The following is an 18,913-nucleotide window of genomic DNA, read 5'->3' as shown; positions in this document are numbered from 1 at the left end:
AGAACACTTAAGATATCTCACTCCAACAATATTATAATTTTAATACTTAGAAAATTGCTATAAGTAAATACAAGTTTTGTAAACCACTTATTAATGCAATTCTGCAAGAAATAATAGTTAAAATTTTAAACAATTTAAACAATTTAAATTTTGATTATATTTTTTTCAATAGATTAAAACACATCTATAAAGATGAATATATACTAGTAGCAATAATTTACCCGCTATTTAAATTTGACATGGATGCAAATAAAAACAGACTTTAATTCCTTTAAATCACAACACACATATACCAGAATCTTTTTCTGATAAATATTACAAAAAAATCGATGATTCAAAATATGGATTATTCTTTAATTTTTAATCAATTCTCCCAATTAAAGTTTTTATTCATTAAATATAATACAACCTTCCCATCCTCTGCGCCAGTTGAAGGTGTATTTAGTACGATGAAAGATTATTCTATTTTTGTATAATTCTATTTATATTATATATGTGAATAAAAAATATTGTAAAAACATCTCATTTTATAATATATAATATTTTTATATTTTTTATAGAGAAATTCATTTTTCAAGTAACGAGTGACGCATTACTATCAAGGTTACGAGCAAAGTTAACGCATTCCTTTTTTTTTGAAACTAATAATGTGTTATCTTTTTTGATATAGCGTTTACTGCAATAATAATATATTATTAATAAATATGAACACATGATATTTAAATTTGCCTTTATTTTTATCACTTATCCTTAAATTTTCTTTCCCAAGCTCAAATTCGTATGGAAAAAAATAATATTACAAATGATAATTATGCTAGCGAAACGAATCATATGCTAAATGGAGACGTAAATGATATTAATGACGAATCTCTACTAGCCGAAGAATTTAAAAATAAAGCAAATTTATATTTTAAAAGTATTTTAATAAACCTATAAATGTGTATTAACTTATAATAAATTTAGGTGAGGATTATAAACATGCTATTGAATATTATGATAAAGCTATTGAGAAAAATCCAAATAATGCGGTTTATTTTGCTAACAGAAGCTTTGCCCACCTCAAAATGGAGAGCTATGGCTATGCATTAAATGATGCTACCAAGGCTATTGAATTAGATAATAAGTATCTAAAGGTATAAATGTTTGTTAAAGTTCTTTTTAAATATCCTAATATTAACTCTAATTTTATATTATAAATTGAATTATTATTTTTACAATAAAGGGTTACTATAGAAGAGCTGCTGCAAATATGGCTTTAGGGAAAATGAAAGTAGCACTAAAAGATTTTGAAACGGTAAAATTTATACACTGTATTGATATAAAGTTATAAGATATATTTATTTTATAGTTAATTTCAAAAAGTTGCATTTACCATAATGCTACATAATTTAATGTTTTTGTAAAGCTTCTATAACTATTGCATTTTTTTTAGATAATATAACACAAAGTTACTTATTAATTTTTGGTTTTTTTTTCAAATTATATAAAAATTATTTATTTAATCAATATTTTAAATTTGAAAAATAAAATGGTACCTTAATATTTTTTGCTTATTATTCAATATTATAGAAATTTATATTAATAGTATTTAAATGAATTTGATTAATGAAAATAAGAAACCTAGCAATGGGGAAAAAGATACAGATCTTTGGGCTTGACCCAGAAGAAGTTATTGAGGCATTTTCTACCAGAATTTTCCAGCCTTTCTATAAATTATGTTGAGGATTTTTTTAGGTATTTAATTAATGGGCATTGCAATGGTTTTGGAGATAAGGTCTACCACTTATTTTTTTTAGCCCACCTTCTAAGTCACAATCAATATAAATGGTTTAAAATAATTTCCACTGCCTAACTTCGAGTCTAAGAAAATAAATTTGAATGATGTTTGAGATTGAAGTAGTTCTACATCTTCATGCTCCTTCACTTGAAATTAATATTGCATAAATATCCAATTCTGAAAGTAATATTTGGAATAATGCAAATTTAGTATATTTGGCAGATCTGTTGCTTTGCCTTATTTGCAAATTTGGCTTAATGGATCAAACAACGCTAAAAATTGTTATTCTTCCATTTTTACTTTACAAATCGAATATTTACAATATTCGTATTTGATTCATATTTTCGAATCGAATAACTCTATTATTCGTGTTCGCAAAATCGAATAATATTCGTACTAATAATTAAACATTCGATTCGATTTGTCGAATATTCAATTAGAAAATTTAAATTTTTTTTAAAAAATATTTTCGAAAATGAAAAAAAAAACAAAAAAAATGGATTATTTATAATTTTAAAGCGATTTTTATAAAATGTGGGGAAAAAACGTATACAAAATAAAAATTTTCGCAAGGAACATGTTAAATAATTAAGAATAATTTCAAATATTTATTATAATAATTTTGAATGTTTTTTGTTTGAATAATTTCTAATATTGACGAATATTTCCTAAAATATCGAATATCTATTTTGAATGATTCGATCCGATAATAGATATAAAAAATGATTCATCAGATAATATATTTTCCCTATTCTACTTCTTAACAGAATCGAACAAAATTGATTTAAAATATCAAACAATTCTTTTTAGGTATTCTTTTGAAGGTTTATTCTTATTAAATGTTCTAAAAACTTGACTTTGATAATATTGCTTAAATATTTTTTTAAAATATAGAAAATAAAAATTGTAATTTCTTAACATATTCTTTAGGTAGTAATTTAAAACAAAATTATTCGCTTGTAGTAGTGGTTGCTAAACGGCTCGTTTTGAACCGATTGCCTGACCCTCGAGATTTCGATAACATATGGTTTGACCTTTGTTCCTTCTATGAAGAAAATCTTCAGGCTTGCGTAATATTTTTCTCGATGAAATATTGAGTTAGCCGTTTTTAAAAATCGGCTCAAAACAAGCCGTTTAACAGCACTACACTGTATCAGACTTCCACTAGGCAGGTTCATTATTTTCACTGTTAACGTTTGGAAACATCTATTATCTTTATAAAAATACTATTATCTACGCTTTTTCTCATGTCAACGATTACTCCACTAAATAAATCTGTAGTTCTTTACGCATTTTTTTTTACTATCTACCTTTCAAAAAGATGAATTCACGTTATTTTCCTAATTTAATTTTAAAAATGAAAAATATAAACCTAATTAATATACAATTAAGACAATTTTTATATAACCTTTTATTGTCGTTAAGACTTCAAATTTTTAGATGAGAAAAACGGTTCTATTTTTTATATAAAATAAAATAGTAAATTGACAACAGGTGTTCTACCATCCGCATAATTGTAAGTAAAATCAATAAAATATTGAATTAAGAAAAAAATATTTTATAAATTTTGAGTTGATACATGAAAATTGAAATCAAAATTACAAAACTACTTTTTGCTAAAACCAAATTTATTTTTTCTATGCCTTTTTATAATATACCTTCATTATTAATCTGATAGAAATGTATAGGGTGCAACCATATTGTATCGGTAATAAGATTACGATTTTTAGGATAATTTTTGACTATTCGATCAATAGGTACTATAAAATACCCCAACTTGATAGACGTGAAGGGAATCATTAGACCTCTCATATGAGAAAATTCCTCAAGATGCTTACTCTATAACTACTAATTCTGTAGCTATATTTCAATTTCTACGCATATATTGTCTAGTAACGTCATATCGGAAAGTTTTTTTTAAAATTATTATTCCTGAGGTCTTTATTTGTAAGGAAAGATGACCAAATGTAGGGAAATTATAGAGGGTGTCATTCTCAACCATTTTTCAGACTATGAATTTAAGTTTTTCAAGTTAATCATATCAATAGAAAGTAATTCTACTATTTAAAAAAAAATTGACTATATTAGTTATATATATCTAAATTCTTAATTATTTAAAAATGGTTGTGACAGGTAATATTTTGGGGTCAAAAGAGTTGTATTGAATGGTGAGCTCTATAGCATTATTGTATTGGATTTATCTATAACACCATCTTCTTTGGTTTTTTTTTGCTAGCTCAAAGAATTATTAATACCAATAATCCAAGCATCCATCCCTTTGTATGATTCTTTTTTAAAAAAAGACGCATGCGTGAATGCTCAATTTTCTTTTAATTTATTCTTCGCTTGTACTTACCTATACACACTTTTCAACGATAATCTATATCTATTATTTCTTATTGGCCACATTTTTGAAACTATTTTATTTTGCGCTTATGATTCAATCCCTATTATATTTTTTTAAAATATCTTTTAAATTTATGAAAATTTTCACTTAGTTTAATATTTAATTTACTAATAAAAACACGAAATAATGTATATTATATTATTTATTTATTTTTACAACGGATAGTGTTGTTAGACGGCTCGTGAACCGATTTTTAAAAATGACTAACTAAATATTATACCCAGAAAATGCTACGCAAGGCTGAAAATTTTACTCATAGATGGCACAAAGGTTTGGACATCTATTAGCGAAATCTCGTAGCTTTGGGAATATTTTACCAGCTAAAATATTGATTTAAATAACAACAACAATGAATGACCGAAAAATATTAAGAAAGATACCCAACAAACTGTCACCACTTTTAGAAAAACAGAGCCGGGTTTGATAATGGGAAAAAATCCAGACTGGGCCTTCTAATCTCGGCAGGTCTTTAAAATTTATAAAGGATCCTTCTCTGAATATAAGATATAAAATTACCTTTTTTTTTATTTAAAAAAAAGTAATTATCAAAAAAATATATATCGTTTCTTTAATACAAACAACTGGTAATATTTTTAAAAAGAGAAAAGAAATTCAGTCTGCCCCCGTTTTATATTATATATTTACTTTAGACCCTTTTATTGGGATTTTATCATTACACTAGATCCTTCCTCGTTTGTGCGTTTAGGTTAACATAAATAAACTTGTTTATGCTTGTGATTAGGAATTAAGATATCAATTTTTTTTTAATTTAATAAACTTTCATCATGTCGACTACAATTTTTTTTCCACTAAATATATTTCTTTGTTGTTGCGATTTTAGTTATGCTACGGCAATAAAGATCTAATATAAATCCGTTACATTTCCCTGCTAACTTAACTCATTTTTTCTTTTTATGTTAACGTTTAAACCGTTTTACTCAACCATCCCGTTTCGGGATTTTAGGCTAAAATGCCGCGTAATATATTTTTAAAAAATTAGTCACTTATTAGATGTTTGCGAAAGCGCGAAGAATTCTTAAATATGGATATGGCCACTCTCTAGGCATTTCGCTTTGAATGATAATAGTCAAGTCAATTTCTTTGCCAAAAAAAATAAATATTGTCGGGCTGTAAATTCAAATTCAAAGATTTATCTCCCTCATTAGATGTGAATCCAACGATAAACATGATCAAATAAAACAGACTTAATTATTCACCTAAACATGTTTTATTTACCCCCACCACTTATGATTATGCAAATTTGTTTTTAAAAGACAAAATTATAATGATCCAGTGGCGTAGCTACGGGGGTGGTTTTCGGGTTTGGACCCCTCCCAGAGTAAAAATTTTTTTTAGATTATACGTTCAAAAGACTTAAAAGTGATTTTATATGAATTATATTTTTCTGGTTTTGATGTTTGTGGAAGGATATTATATTACTATTGAAATTATTCTGGATAGTATTATTATAAAGTCATTGAGAATAATCTACTAAATTATAATAACATTTTATTGATGCATTTAAAAAATATATTTATTATATATTATCGACGATATGATTATAATTTATAAGATAAACCCGGCCGAAGGCCGGACAAAAGGGCCGAAGACCCGATAAAGGGGGTCTGGGGGCGAAGCCCCCAGCTTTTATATGTATGGACCCCCTCTAAGGAAAATTCCTAGCTACGCCACTGTAATGATCACTCGATCCCTTTAAACGCGAAGGTTTTTTTTTCAATGGTGGGATCGAAAAGAAGCGCTGTTTTAAATCACCTTATTGAATTAGTGGTTTACAGATGCTATATAAGTTCCCCGAATTCGCGTTCTCTTTTAAAGTCGGCTTAAATATAGCGTTTCTCCGCCGTAAACGTTATATTAAAATAATAGCATCGCGCATATGTAATATGCGTTTTCGAAACGATAATATTTTTAGCTCTAAATTTTGAAATGCCGTAAAAAAAAATTAATTTATTAAAAAAGGTAACCAAAGTATGCCCTAACGACAAAGACGCCAAACTTAAATACAACGCCTGCAATAAAATCGTCAAAGCCCTGGCATTTCAAAAAGCCATTTTTGTAGACGTCCCCAAAAAATCTATCGTGGATTCCGTCAACCTTTCTAACATTGGTTATAACTTATATATATTTCTTTTAAATACATTGGGAAGGGGGGGGGGGAGTAGCATCTTGATATAATCGGTATTTTCATGAATTAGCATTAGGTAATATTTAGCAATTTTTTTAAAAAAAATAGCTCTGCATTAGTGCTCTTAAGCGGGTGGATTTTTTTAAAAATGGCTAGCCCATCATTTTAGCCAGAAAAATATAACGCAAGTCTGTATTTTTTGCTCATAGGGTTGGGCATCCCTATTAACGAAATCCCGAGGCTTGCTTCATATTATTTTGGCTATCAAACCTTTTAACCTTTCATATACGGTTAGCGCTAATTCGCGGTGAAGTATACAAAATATGATATAAATTACCTGCCTCGAATTCGCGCTAATTGTGAACCTCAGGGTTACAGTACTGCTCTCATAGATAGGGTATTAGATTGATTAAAGTCATAATTGATTTACATTTTTATATTAAAATTTCTTTCCAGAAAAAAAGATTCGAAATGTAGGGGGGGGGGGGTGATTATAGATAAAATATGGGATATTTTTTTTACCACCGTTCCATTCCAGCCCTAATGGATAATATAAAACCGATATCCGGCTCGGCCGAGTTGGTCGAATCGGGTATACAAGAAGAAGGAAACAAAAAGATTATTTATTTCGAAAAATAAAAACAAATACAGAAGTTGAGAAAGATTACAAGGGGCCGACCTTAAAAGAAGAAGACGATTACCAAATATCCCTCCAATTCGTAAACGAAATGATACAGTGTTTCAAGGATCAAAAAAAAATTCACAAAAAATTTGCCCTAAAAGTTTTTCCTTTAGTTATAATGAACCAAGGAATATTGATAAACATTAAAAATGTGTACTTTTGACAAATCGATGCTCATTTTAAAAGAAAACGATGATTAAAATCGAACCCCATTTTTTGATTGAACTTTGATTGGCATTAAAAATACTCCTTTTTAATGAACCCTAGACTTCGAGCCGACTTGGGCGCGCTCTAAGCTCTAGAACTAGTGTTGTTGAACGGATCGATTTTATCCAATTTTTAAAAACGGCGAATTCAATATTCTAGCCAGAAAAATATTAACGAATCCTCGAAATTTCGCTAATAGTTGTCCAAACCTTTGTATCATCTATGGTAAAAATCTTCAGGTTTGCGTAATATTTTTCTGGGTAAAATTTTGAGATAACCGTTTAACTAAAACATTTAAACAAAATTTAAATCACAGGTATTTTAATTAATGAATTTCTATATTTACTCTTCATATTATCAAAGTATAATCAAAATGGCGTTCTAATTTTTTTCCCCGTTTCTAATCTAATATCAATAATATTTCGCGTCATGTCCACGGGGGGGGGGGGCAATAATCTTTTTCTTGTTGGAAAATAATTTGCTATAAATTAGGTTTCAAAAATGAACTAACACTTTTTTGAATTTCATTAAAAAATAGTATTTTTTGAAATAGTATTTTATTTGATTTAAAAAACAAATATTTGTTTTTGGAGTTATAAAATAAAAAAATTTTTTAAAAAAAATAAAAAGACCGACTCCCAAAAAGATATTTTGTTTTTGGTTTATATCAATTGCTAGTAATTCATTTTGTTTTTCTCAGTGACATTATAGAATCTAAGCAAAAGATCAATACATTTAAATAACATATTAAATGACATAATTTCAGGTTTTACTTGTTTTATATTCACCATTTTTATATCTTCCATGCCGAAAAAGAAAGGAAGGAAGAAAAGAAAGAAAGAGTGACGAAGAGAAGAAAGAAATTTACTTTATTTATTTGCAAATTTTTATGTTTTTTTTTGAAATAAAAATTAATTCGATTGTATTTAACAGATACTTTTAGATGTCAGAGAAATTTTTGCGAAAGAATCAACATTGGTCGACGTTAACATCAATAAAGTAAATTTTTTAAAAAAACGTATATTTTATTATTTGATTATGTACTCCCAATTAGTGTTGTTAAACGGCTCGATTTGAGTCGATTTTAAAAAACGGCTAACTCATTATTTTAGCCAGAAAAATATTAAGTAAGACTGAAGATTTTTCTCAGATATCACAGTGGTTTATATACATCTATTAGCGAAGTCTCGAGACTTAGGCAATATTTTTTCTGACTAAAATATTGAGTTAGCCCTTTGACAACACTAATCCCAAGAACCAAAAATAACGCGGAACTTTCATTTTGTCTCCTCTACCAATCTTTGCACGCCAATTTTTTGTGTGTAGTTTTATAATTTTTAATATGGTTAATTTAAGGTTTTTTAGTTTTCAAAATGCAGTTTATGAGCAAATATTTTTTTACGTTAGTCATTGGTTTAAATGGTCATGACTAATGTCAATCAGAGTGAAGGTGAGGTTATCCTACTTTTAAATATCTGCAAAACGTAGTAACCTATAGTTTTATTTTCACGAATTATTTTTGAATTTTAATTTTTTAATTCCCTTATTCGCAATTTCAAGGGAAAAGGATGGATAATTCAGCAATAGCCAAAAAATACTCCATTTAAGCAGAGAAAGATCAGAGACAATATTAATAAGCTAATTGATCCCATTAAATCTGCTCTTACTTGCCTCAAAAGGCATCAAAATCTGACAACATTCAAATTATCTGAAAAAATTTTGGATCAATTGTACATTTGATTTAAAAATTAAGAAAAACAAAAAAAGAGACTTTACCTATCCCTACCCGTAAGTGCAACAGAATGATCCATTCTATAGGTTATATTATAAAGGGTTTTTTATTTTTATACCGTAACTGTACTTTTTAGTTTAATGATAGGCTAAGAAAAAAAATTTCCATTGACAGTTAACCGAAAGAAGAAACGACAGTATTTCTCAAATAAATGTATGAACCTTTACCAAATTTGTCCAAAGTTGTTTTTTGGCTACGGATCTCAGTTTGTATTGTTAAGTGAGAGAATTCACAATAATATGGTACGCAAAGCAAATAAAACATTCCACCCTAATAAATTTAAGAATGTTTTGGGAAAAGGAAGTATCTAAGCATTTAAAGGAATTGTTCAAGACACAATGACTGACAGCTCAGGCTTCACTTCGGTATTAGAGCTAAAGGAGAAGTTTCTAAATTTTGATCCATATTAGTAAGTCAATCAAAATGATAATTTTGTTTATGATATAAGCTATAGTTGGGTGATGGCTAAATGTCGACTAATTCGGCTCAATCTTAAGGCGCTTTCCAGATAAAATCCGTTAACATTAAGGCGTTTTGATTTAAATTAGTTTCTTCCAAATTTTGAGCTGCTATCTTTTTAAGGAAAATCTCGAGGCCCACGTGATGAGTTTTTAGCCGCTAAAAATTGGCTTAAACAGTTAAAAATATAGCTATAATTTTTGATATATTCAACTTTTTTAAAAAAGAACATATTCTTTCTTTACAAAGTATTTATTATTTTTAAACTTGGGTATTATATAATGGAAAAAGAAAGTTTAGTGAAATATAGAATAAGAGAAAGAGTTATTGCAAGAGGAGAGATCCAGGCGGGTTATATTTTTTTCGATTCCATTATTTTGAAAAGGCAGATAATGAGAGGTTAACAAGATCTAGCAACGAGTGAATTCGCGACATTTATATTATTCCATTAGAATCTAGGAAAGCTCAGGATCAGAAAACTCTCTTTAAATCATGGATCCATGCTTAAGACTCGGATTGGCGAATTTTTGTATCTTAAATCCTTGTTTTTAAATATATTTATCAGGGTACCATTCGCACGGCCCGCCCCGTATTTTTTTGAAATATATTTAATTTATTTTTTTAATTTTTATACACAAATGGCGATTTAATTCTTAGGTCCAGTTCGGGTATATTTTGAAAAAATAAAATAAAATACGGCCCAGCAGGTGTACCGAGCATGGCCTGCAGGACTCCGATATTTATAGCCATATTAGATCAAGTTAAAAAAATAATATTTGTCTATATTTTAAATTTTTATAATAAATAAAATAAAAAAGGATCAAAAATTAACGATATGCGGAGATATACACGGTCAATTTTTTGACATGCTTCACATTTTCGACATGAACGGTATGCCTTCCCCTCAAAATTTATACGTAAATAATATTATTTATTCTAATATCTATATATATATTATATAAATAGTAAAAAAAAAATAAAGTGTACTATTTAGCAGTAGTTTTATATTATTTATTTTGTTTACGATAGGAATATGAGAGTGGAAGAATTTCTAATCTTGCCAGATTTTTTTGTGATACAGAATCCTATTTTTTTTCTCGCGACAGCGCTTTTGACTGATAGTCTTATCTTAGCTTGTTTGTAATAATTCTGTTAACGCGAACATATTTATATATGATAATGTGGCATATAGATCAATGACATATAATAATACTTAGACTGACGATGCATTCATAATAATGGATTTGAAAGCGTCGTTAAATGCAAATCAGCTGGACTCGCCATTTTGTTAACCCATATAATAATTATTCTCATGTTAAAAACTAGTATTAAATTGATAACTTACTTCCTTATTATCTCGACAATCAGGCAATTCTTTAATAAAGTTTGCGTCAGACATAGGAATAGATTGGCCTCTCATTTAAAATTTTAAATAATGATACGGGTAATCAAAATGGCGTCTCCAGCTGTTTTCAATGATATACACTTTTATTGAATGCATCGTCAGCCTAGGTATTATTATATGTCATTGATATAGACACGAACTCATAAATTCTTTACTTAGAGATGTATCAAAATTTACCTCAAAATCTGTAGAATATTGCTCCCTGATAATTGTTTAGAATAAAAGGGCTCATTTACATAGTAAACGATCTTTGTTCAAGCGTTGCGTTATTTAATGCAGCGTTATTACAAAATAAAGCCAATAGATAGGTATATTTTTTAAAAAAAATTACCAAACTAACTTATTAATTTGGCTTCATTCCTTAAGGCTGAGTCACATCAAAAAAATGTAATTCAAACTTTCAAATCTAAAAACACGATATTAAGCCTTTTTTTTAATAGCAAAAATAAAAATATGGCCAAAAACATATTTGTGAAATGGTCAAAGACTATATACCTTTAGGCTTCCTTAAGGTTTTAAAACTTTCGAATCAAGTTAGGACGTAATCTACGCTAAAACCTCGAGGATGAGGTGATAGATTTCGTCTAAAAATGACTAGATATCAGTCTCTTTAGGCTTTACAGCTTAAAAAAATCCAATTTAGCAATAACACTTGATCTGTCCACGGGGAAAACAAAATATTTATCAATCTTTTTAATTAAAAATACTTTTTTGAAAAAATATTGAATCAAAAAAAATTAAAAGTTATTCAATGGCGATTTCGTGGATAGGGGTTCGTTCTCCGTTGAAGTCATGTTAACGCTTCTCGCCTTCAAAGCATTATACCCCAATTCGTTTTACCTTACAAGAGGTTTTTTTTAAATTATATTATATTTTATTAATATCAAAGAACCTCATCGGTCCAGTTCTAACTATCTTAGACCGGTTCGGACGGGTTTTTTGAGGACTCCGGTCCCGGCTGATCTTTTGTGCTTGCCTTATTATTCCAATTCATATAATTTTTTTTTAGTAAATTTTTGTGTATATTTTATATTATTATTTAATTTTCCAGAGTAGTTTTGTGATTCTTTTTTCTTTTTTTTTTCTTTCTTTTAGTTTATTTTTTGCAATAATACTATGAAAACGAAAAGTTTGTCAAAGTAATATGTTATCACCTTTTTTTGTATTATTTAATGTCAAAATTTGATTCGATATTCTTAACATAAAATACTTTTATTTGAAATAAAAACACAAAACTGGGACGTTTCAATTTGTAAACAGCTATTATATTTAGCACTTTTTATTCATTTTTTTAAAAAAATATTAATCTCTAAATTTTATTTATAACCTGTAAAAAAAACAAAATTTATATCTCGCGAAAAAAAACTTCTAAATAAATATAAATATATGTATTTTCTTATAATATCTTAATTTTAGCCTCTCAAACTGCAATCTTTTTTAACTTGTTTAATTAAAGTAACGAATCCAACTAATGATGAAACAGGAATTTTTTGAAAACTAAATATTTTGATAAAAATTAATGACCAATAATCGTGATTGCATTGAAGTTTTGGGATTTGATTAAAAGTAATAATCCGATGATGATCACTAAAAATAAAGATTATGAAATTTAGTGATTTTAATTCTTAAATTTTAACAACAAATGCAACATTACTTCTTCATAAGTCTATATATCACTTTATGACCACATAAAATATAACTTCGATAATTCCGACTTCCCTCTACATGTCCGATTTCCTATTTAAGACGCAAAATAATGATTTTGATCTCCATCGGCATTGCAGCAAGTTATCAAAAAAAATAATGAAGGTGACTTAAAAGGCAGTTTACTTCCACTGATAGCAAATTAGGATTGCTCATTTTTAGAAACATGTTCTTCTATTCAGCACAAAATGTTGGATTCCGATGAAGGCATCCAACAGAGGGCCCACTCGAAACCTCTTTTATTTGCCCTGGCATTCATGACTCACCCATGATTTTAAATCCAAATTCGATTTTGGATTTAATAAATAATTAGCACCTCGACGTTGGAAGAATCTCTTGTCCTCTTCCCTAAAGCAATTGAAGTTTTCAATTTCCCCGAACCCAATTTTAAAAAACCTTATCCTATATAGAAAAAATACAGGAATTTGTTTTCTAGATAAAAAAATAAAATGATTCTATCTGACAACAAAACTGTCTGTAGGCTGATTCCATCCGATTTGTAAGATTCATTTTTCTCATATCCGCCGCTATCACCTTTATTCACATCATCTTAGGCTTTCCTCGAAGTTCTGATCCTCCTACTTCCATCAAGGTACATGACACAGTCATCTTTTGTCAAGCCATCTTAGCCTATTTCTTCTCATTACCACTCCAATCACTTCTATTCCCCATTCTTGCTCGCAATTCCTTACTATTTAGTCAAAATATTTGAAAAAATATTCAGCTTTGACCCCCTAAAAATTCTCCCATCACATCAGAACCTTCACATAATTCGCAAATGCTTATATGTTTTATAAAATATGGCATCTCTTATGCGCATCTTCTCTTTTTTTTACTTAAAGATTGGGTCGATTTAATTGGAGAATTGGGAGTCCAAAAATAGAGGCAAGTGGTTACATCAAAATATTCACAGAAATATCTTTTAGCGGGTAATATACACTCCCCGTATAATGACTTTAGACATAATGTTAATATACATAATTAAGTAATTTTGTCAATTTTCATATTTGGCAAGCAATCCAATGTGAATCGTGGTAGTATAAAATCTTCATGATATTTTGTTAATTCATTCTTTCGCACACTTGAATTTTCATTTTAATCAATTTTATTTATGTAATATCACAATTTCGACACTAGCTAAATGTCGCTCTTTCTTCGCAAAAATACATATTTTTGCGAGGTAAAATTCAAATATAAATTAAAGGATAAATTTATAATTTCTCCTAAAGGAATTCCAAAAATATATATTCTTGCAAAAAAAATATAATAAACATGTACGTAGGTAACCACGAGACTGCTACAATGAATCAAATGTACGGGTTCGAAGGGGAAGTCAAAAGCAAATATAGTCAAACCATTTACACGTATTTTGCCGAAATATTTTGCCTCCTACCTTTAGCCTATTTAATACAGGGCAAAGTTTTGGTAAATATTGTTCCTTTTTTTTTAAATATATTTTTGTTACTTGATTTTTAATATTATAAGGGTTATAACTCAGTTTGTTTGATTCAGTTTTTTTTCTTAAACTCGCGAAATTTTTTAGAAACACCATGGCCATCTGTTAACATTATAAGAAGAGATTTTGGGTAACCAATTTGTTTCTTTTTGATTGGTTAATCAAATATGTTCCCTTGTTTGGCTCTATCCCTATTCTTCTTCTCCGTTAAATGACGATTTCCAGGTTTACCTAAGTTGGCCAGTTTTCCCCCTGATTTAATCATTAGGAAATTTTTTAGCAGGGTTTTTACAATCTGGGGCATTTCCTGACATCTACCCATTTAAGTGGTTTTTACACCCCGTTGAGGAGACGGTAATCTTATTCTAGACCCAGACCTCAGGGAATTTTTTAGACCTCCATTAGCCGCCAAAAGACGAACGATAATTTACAATCAGTGAAATTAATTGTTTGATACGAGGTGTAGCGACCCATATAGGAAATAAGGTTATAAATGAGCCTTATCTCAATTTCTAACTAATGCGGCTACCCTATTTTATGGTTGCAAAACCGTGATTCTTTCTAGAATTTCGTCAAAACTTTAACACCAGTTTTTTATAATATTTTTTATTTTTTAAAAATGGCCTAAAGTTAGGGTATTTTTAAACTTTGGCTCATCAAATTTCATCAGAAGATGATATAAAATATATTTAAACAAATCTTATATAGCTTTATTTTATAATTATTCGTGTCAAAAAAAAATTTAAGGTGTTTATATTTATTCAATAATTAAGAAAAGAAAATAATAAATGCGCATATTTTATATATTTGTGTGAACCCGAATTAGGGTTTTGAAATGAGATCACACACTGAACAGGTACCGATTTATAGAAATCCCATGAACTCGGGGTAATTTGACCTGGGGCGGGTTTAGACCCCTTTCAGAAAATCGGTTACGTTTATGATTAATAACAATCTATACAAGAATAATGATGAAAACTAAGTTTAAAAAATTTACCAAAGTTACTAATAATTTAAGTCATACAGAAAAGAAAGAAAGTTAATTATTGTGCAATAATTTTTGTCATCGTTATTAGGTAATGCACGGTGGTATATTCAGTCAAGACGACGTGACTCTAGATGATATTCGCAAAATTGACAGAAATAGAGAACCTCCAGAAAGTGGTCAGAATTTTTTTTATACAATTAAAGATTATTTAAAGTATTTAAGCAGAAATTCTTCTCTCAAAATAAGTTGGCTAATTAATGCCATAACATTGGCAGTCGTATCAATATAAAAAATTTAAGAATATAATTTGTCCAGCTTCTGCCTGAATTTATAATTCTTTGAAAATAAATTTGAACGAGCCGTAGTCAAAGAGGTGTCCATGCAGAACTTTTAGATTATGTATTTACCATTTGTACTACCTTTTCACTCACGGGGAAACTAATATTTATAAATGTTAAAATGATAAGTGGCTCCCCTATCTTCTATGACCTTTTCAAATTTAAAACCTAACATCGCCCCAAGAGGTTTGTTTCAGAATTTAAAAAATAAAACATTGGCGTCCTCTAGGTGATTAAAACAAAAGAATTTGTTTTTTTAAAAAAAAAATAATAATATTTGAAATAGGCTATCAAATTTATCGTTATTTACCAATATTTAAATTATTTCAAATGAAAAAGGATTAATGTGCGAATTGCTATGGTCAGATCCGCAATTCCCAAATGGCAGAGCTCCAAGCAAGAGAGGAGTCGGAATTGCTTTTGGACCCGATGTTACCCACAAGTTTTTTTAAAAAAAAGAACATACTTATACACATTACATAATGTTCGGGTTGAGGCTTAGCTCGTTCTTATATTTTGTTTTTAATTATGAATACAGAATTCTATTTAGAAAAGGCAGCTGGAACAACTTTTTTGAGGTTTTTAAAAAAATACATTTTAGATTTTGACTTACGCTGAATTTATAGTAAACCCGTTTTGTTCAAGCAATGCTCTATTTAACGTTATCGAATTCACAGCTGATTCTTCACTGTGATGATTTTTTTGAAATATACGTCGCAACGCAACATAGATATTTTCAAATTTTTTCGTAGCGTTTTCATCGTTTCACTCCATATTTATAAATTATACCGATTTATTGGCTTAATTTTGTAAATAGCGGCATTAAATACCGCACAGATTGAACAAAACGCATTTACTGTAAATTCGCAAGGTAATAATTTATTAATTTATTAAGACAGTTATATCGAATTATAAAAAAGAAAAAAAAAGACGAGAAACCAATACCTAGATTGGCGATTTATTTATTTAAATGTGTATTAATAATGGCTGGTAACACGCCATTGTTTCCCCATATAAATAATTTTCATTAAAATTTTATGCAATTTTTTTTATATGTCGGCATGTTACCTGCTGATTTGTATTTAAACAACACTAAAATACATTCCAATAAATGAATCATACGTTTTCGGTAATTATTATATGTCTTTGATTTTAGACCCAGCACCCCCCCCCCCTTTTCAATCAATAAGACATGCGTTATCTATTTTTTGTGATGTTTTAATCATGAATTTTAAAAAAATCAAATAATCTAATTTGTTAACAGATTTTTGGAGAAAAATGGCTTGGACTACATAATACGAAGTCACGAGGTTAAGGATAATGGCTACGAAGTTGCTCACGATGGTAAATGCGTCACCGTTTTTTCCGCTCCTAATTATTGGTATTGTAAAAAAAAAATTTAAAAAAATGGTCTATTCACAATCACAGTGCATATAACTTTATAAATATTTTTTTTTGAATCTATAAATTTCGACAAATTTGGCCCAATTCACTGGCGCTAGTCGGAGATAATTTGCTGAGCATTGAGGCGTAATTTAATTGATTGTATTCTTCAAGTTGGGTTATATTTTTCTGAAACAAAAGATAAGGGCTGAGTTGATAGTGGGTAAAAACTGAGTTTATTCGGCTAAAATATGCCACACACCATTTTTGGCTTTCTTTTATTAAAAATATAGTTTTATGTTCAGAAATGGATACCCTTCAATGGATGATAATAAATAGATTAAAAAATGCATATTCATTTCTTTAATTAAATTATTATAATTTTGACAACAGTGATTCTACAGGCAATAAAGGGGCATATATTACGTTAACGGCTGACAATTTGACTCCAAAATTTACAACTTTTGAAGCAGTGGTAATTATTATAATATTTTTATTTTTTTTTAAAAAAAAATACTGTCATAAAAGAAATTTAATTAATGGGTATATAATTTTTAAAATATGTATGTTTCCATTTTATATTTAGCCTCACCCAAATGTGAAAGCGATGGCCTACGCAAATTCATTGATGGGATTTTTATGATCTATGCATTAAAATTTCTCATCCACTGACTTATTAATATTATATATTATCATTAATATATAATATTTGATTGTTGTAAATATGTTTGTTCCTAGCATAAATATATTGTAAAATATGAATATATTACTTTTATATATATATCAGATCCGAATATACGATAGCAAATATTATTTTATTTTTTTAAATTACAATTTGAATTTTAAATATAATCAGGAGATGTTTAAATAAAAAACATAACATATGGCGCCCATATTCCTAAAAAAAATTATTTTAGCGCCTAAAAATGTGGCGGAAAGAATCCATAAATATTTTTTTTAAATATATCATTAATGTGTGCCAGAGATTAGTGAAGGTCACCACCCGACAGATGCACTCGGACCGGAACGCGGTTCTAAATAAACAAATCAGCACAGGGCCGGTCTTTTTATTGTTTTGTTATTACAAAAATATTTTGGTTTTTACTTAATTTTATTCCTGTTTTTTGGGACTATAAGTAAAATGCTTCTTTTACAAACTTATGGTTTTCATTAGAGATCTTCAAATCACGGCCCGGGCCCAGTCTATTTTAAAAAAATTATTTCGGGTTGTGCTAGTTATTTTTTTAAAATATTATAATACATTTTGTCAAATAAATTGATATATTTTAAAATTTTTGCAAGAAACAAGGCGCTAAAATTTTTATTTGTAGAATAATTTTTTTTACAATCAAAAAAAATATATTAAATTTTTCAGGTCACTAGCTTTCTTATTGCAAAAATAAAAATGAACTTAAAATTCGCAAATATTAAAATAACTCCTCTAAAAAAATAAAATAAAATATACAAAAAAATGTAAAATATATTAATTGAATAGCAGAGTTGTTAACGCTCCTTTTTAAAAGTAGCGAGCTCCCGCTCCCGCTCTTACCTTCTCAAAAGGAGCGAGCTCCCGCTACTACATATTAAAAGGAGCGCTACCGCTCCAACTAATGGAGTTCCGCTCCATAACCGCTCCTTTGATTTTCATTTTTTTAGAAGGTACACGAAACAAAATCATATTTTTTTATCAAAACGTTTTATTTATATTATATGATATATCAAAATATTTATAAACTTTTATTAGCTTTTAAAAGTAATTTCTAAATTAGAATCTAACAAACACCCACGCCTCTCCCTAAGACCTGTTTTGCAATACTAAATAGGCGCTCCACAGGAGCACTTAAAGGAAACGGGGTATTGTATTTTATATAAATATTTTTTAATTCAGGGAATTGTTCAAAAATAGTAATTTTGCTATCATTATTTAAAAAATATCTATCCAATATATTATCTTCATGGTGATCAATTTCATGGAATCCAAAGAAATCTTCCAAATCATTGCAAGGTTCCCGTGAACTAGTAGTAGCTATTTTTCCGTCGGGTATTTGTTTCCTTAAAAAATAATTAATCTGCCTTTTAGTTCCATATTCGGGTATTTGTTTCCTTAAAAAATTAATTAATCTGCCTTTTAGTTCCATATTTTTTGGATTTTTTATCCATTCCCAATTC

At 28.5% G+C, this 18,913-nt stretch overlaps 1 protein-coding gene across 1 annotated transcript; it reads left to right on the top strand.

Annotated features, from left to right (window-relative positions):
• Positions 1 to 761: 761 nt before the first annotated feature.
• LOC135922966 (serine/threonine-protein phosphatase 5-like) lies at positions 762 to 17,545 on the top strand. Its single transcript, XM_065457524.1, has 14 exons — positions 762 to 916; positions 964 to 1,133; positions 1,223 to 1,294; positions 6,165 to 6,312; positions 6,982 to 7,112; positions 8,153 to 8,218; positions 10,289 to 10,387; positions 11,620 to 11,725; positions 13,862 to 14,004; positions 15,112 to 15,199; positions 15,701 to 15,803; positions 16,626 to 16,742; positions 17,138 to 17,219; positions 17,331 to 17,545. Exons 1-14 carry the CDS (start codon positions 781 to 783, stop codon positions 17,385 to 17,387), a joined length of 1,518 nt encoding a protein of 505 aa, XP_065313596.1. The 5' UTR covers positions 762 to 780; the 3' UTR covers positions 17,388 to 17,545.
• Positions 17,546 to 18,913: the final 1,368 nt, after the last annotated feature.

The sequence above is a fragment of the Gordionus sp. m RMFG-2023 genome, chromosome 1 (assembly GCF_954871325.1).
Source record: "Gordionus sp. m RMFG-2023 chromosome 1, tfGorSpeb1-WG-v2, whole genome shotgun sequence".
NCBI classification, from domain to species: domain Eukaryota; kingdom Metazoa; phylum Nematomorpha; class Gordioida; order Chordodea; family Parachordodidae; genus Gordionus; species Gordionus sp. m RMFG-2023.
This window is presented reverse-complemented; position numbering and strand designations above follow the sequence as displayed.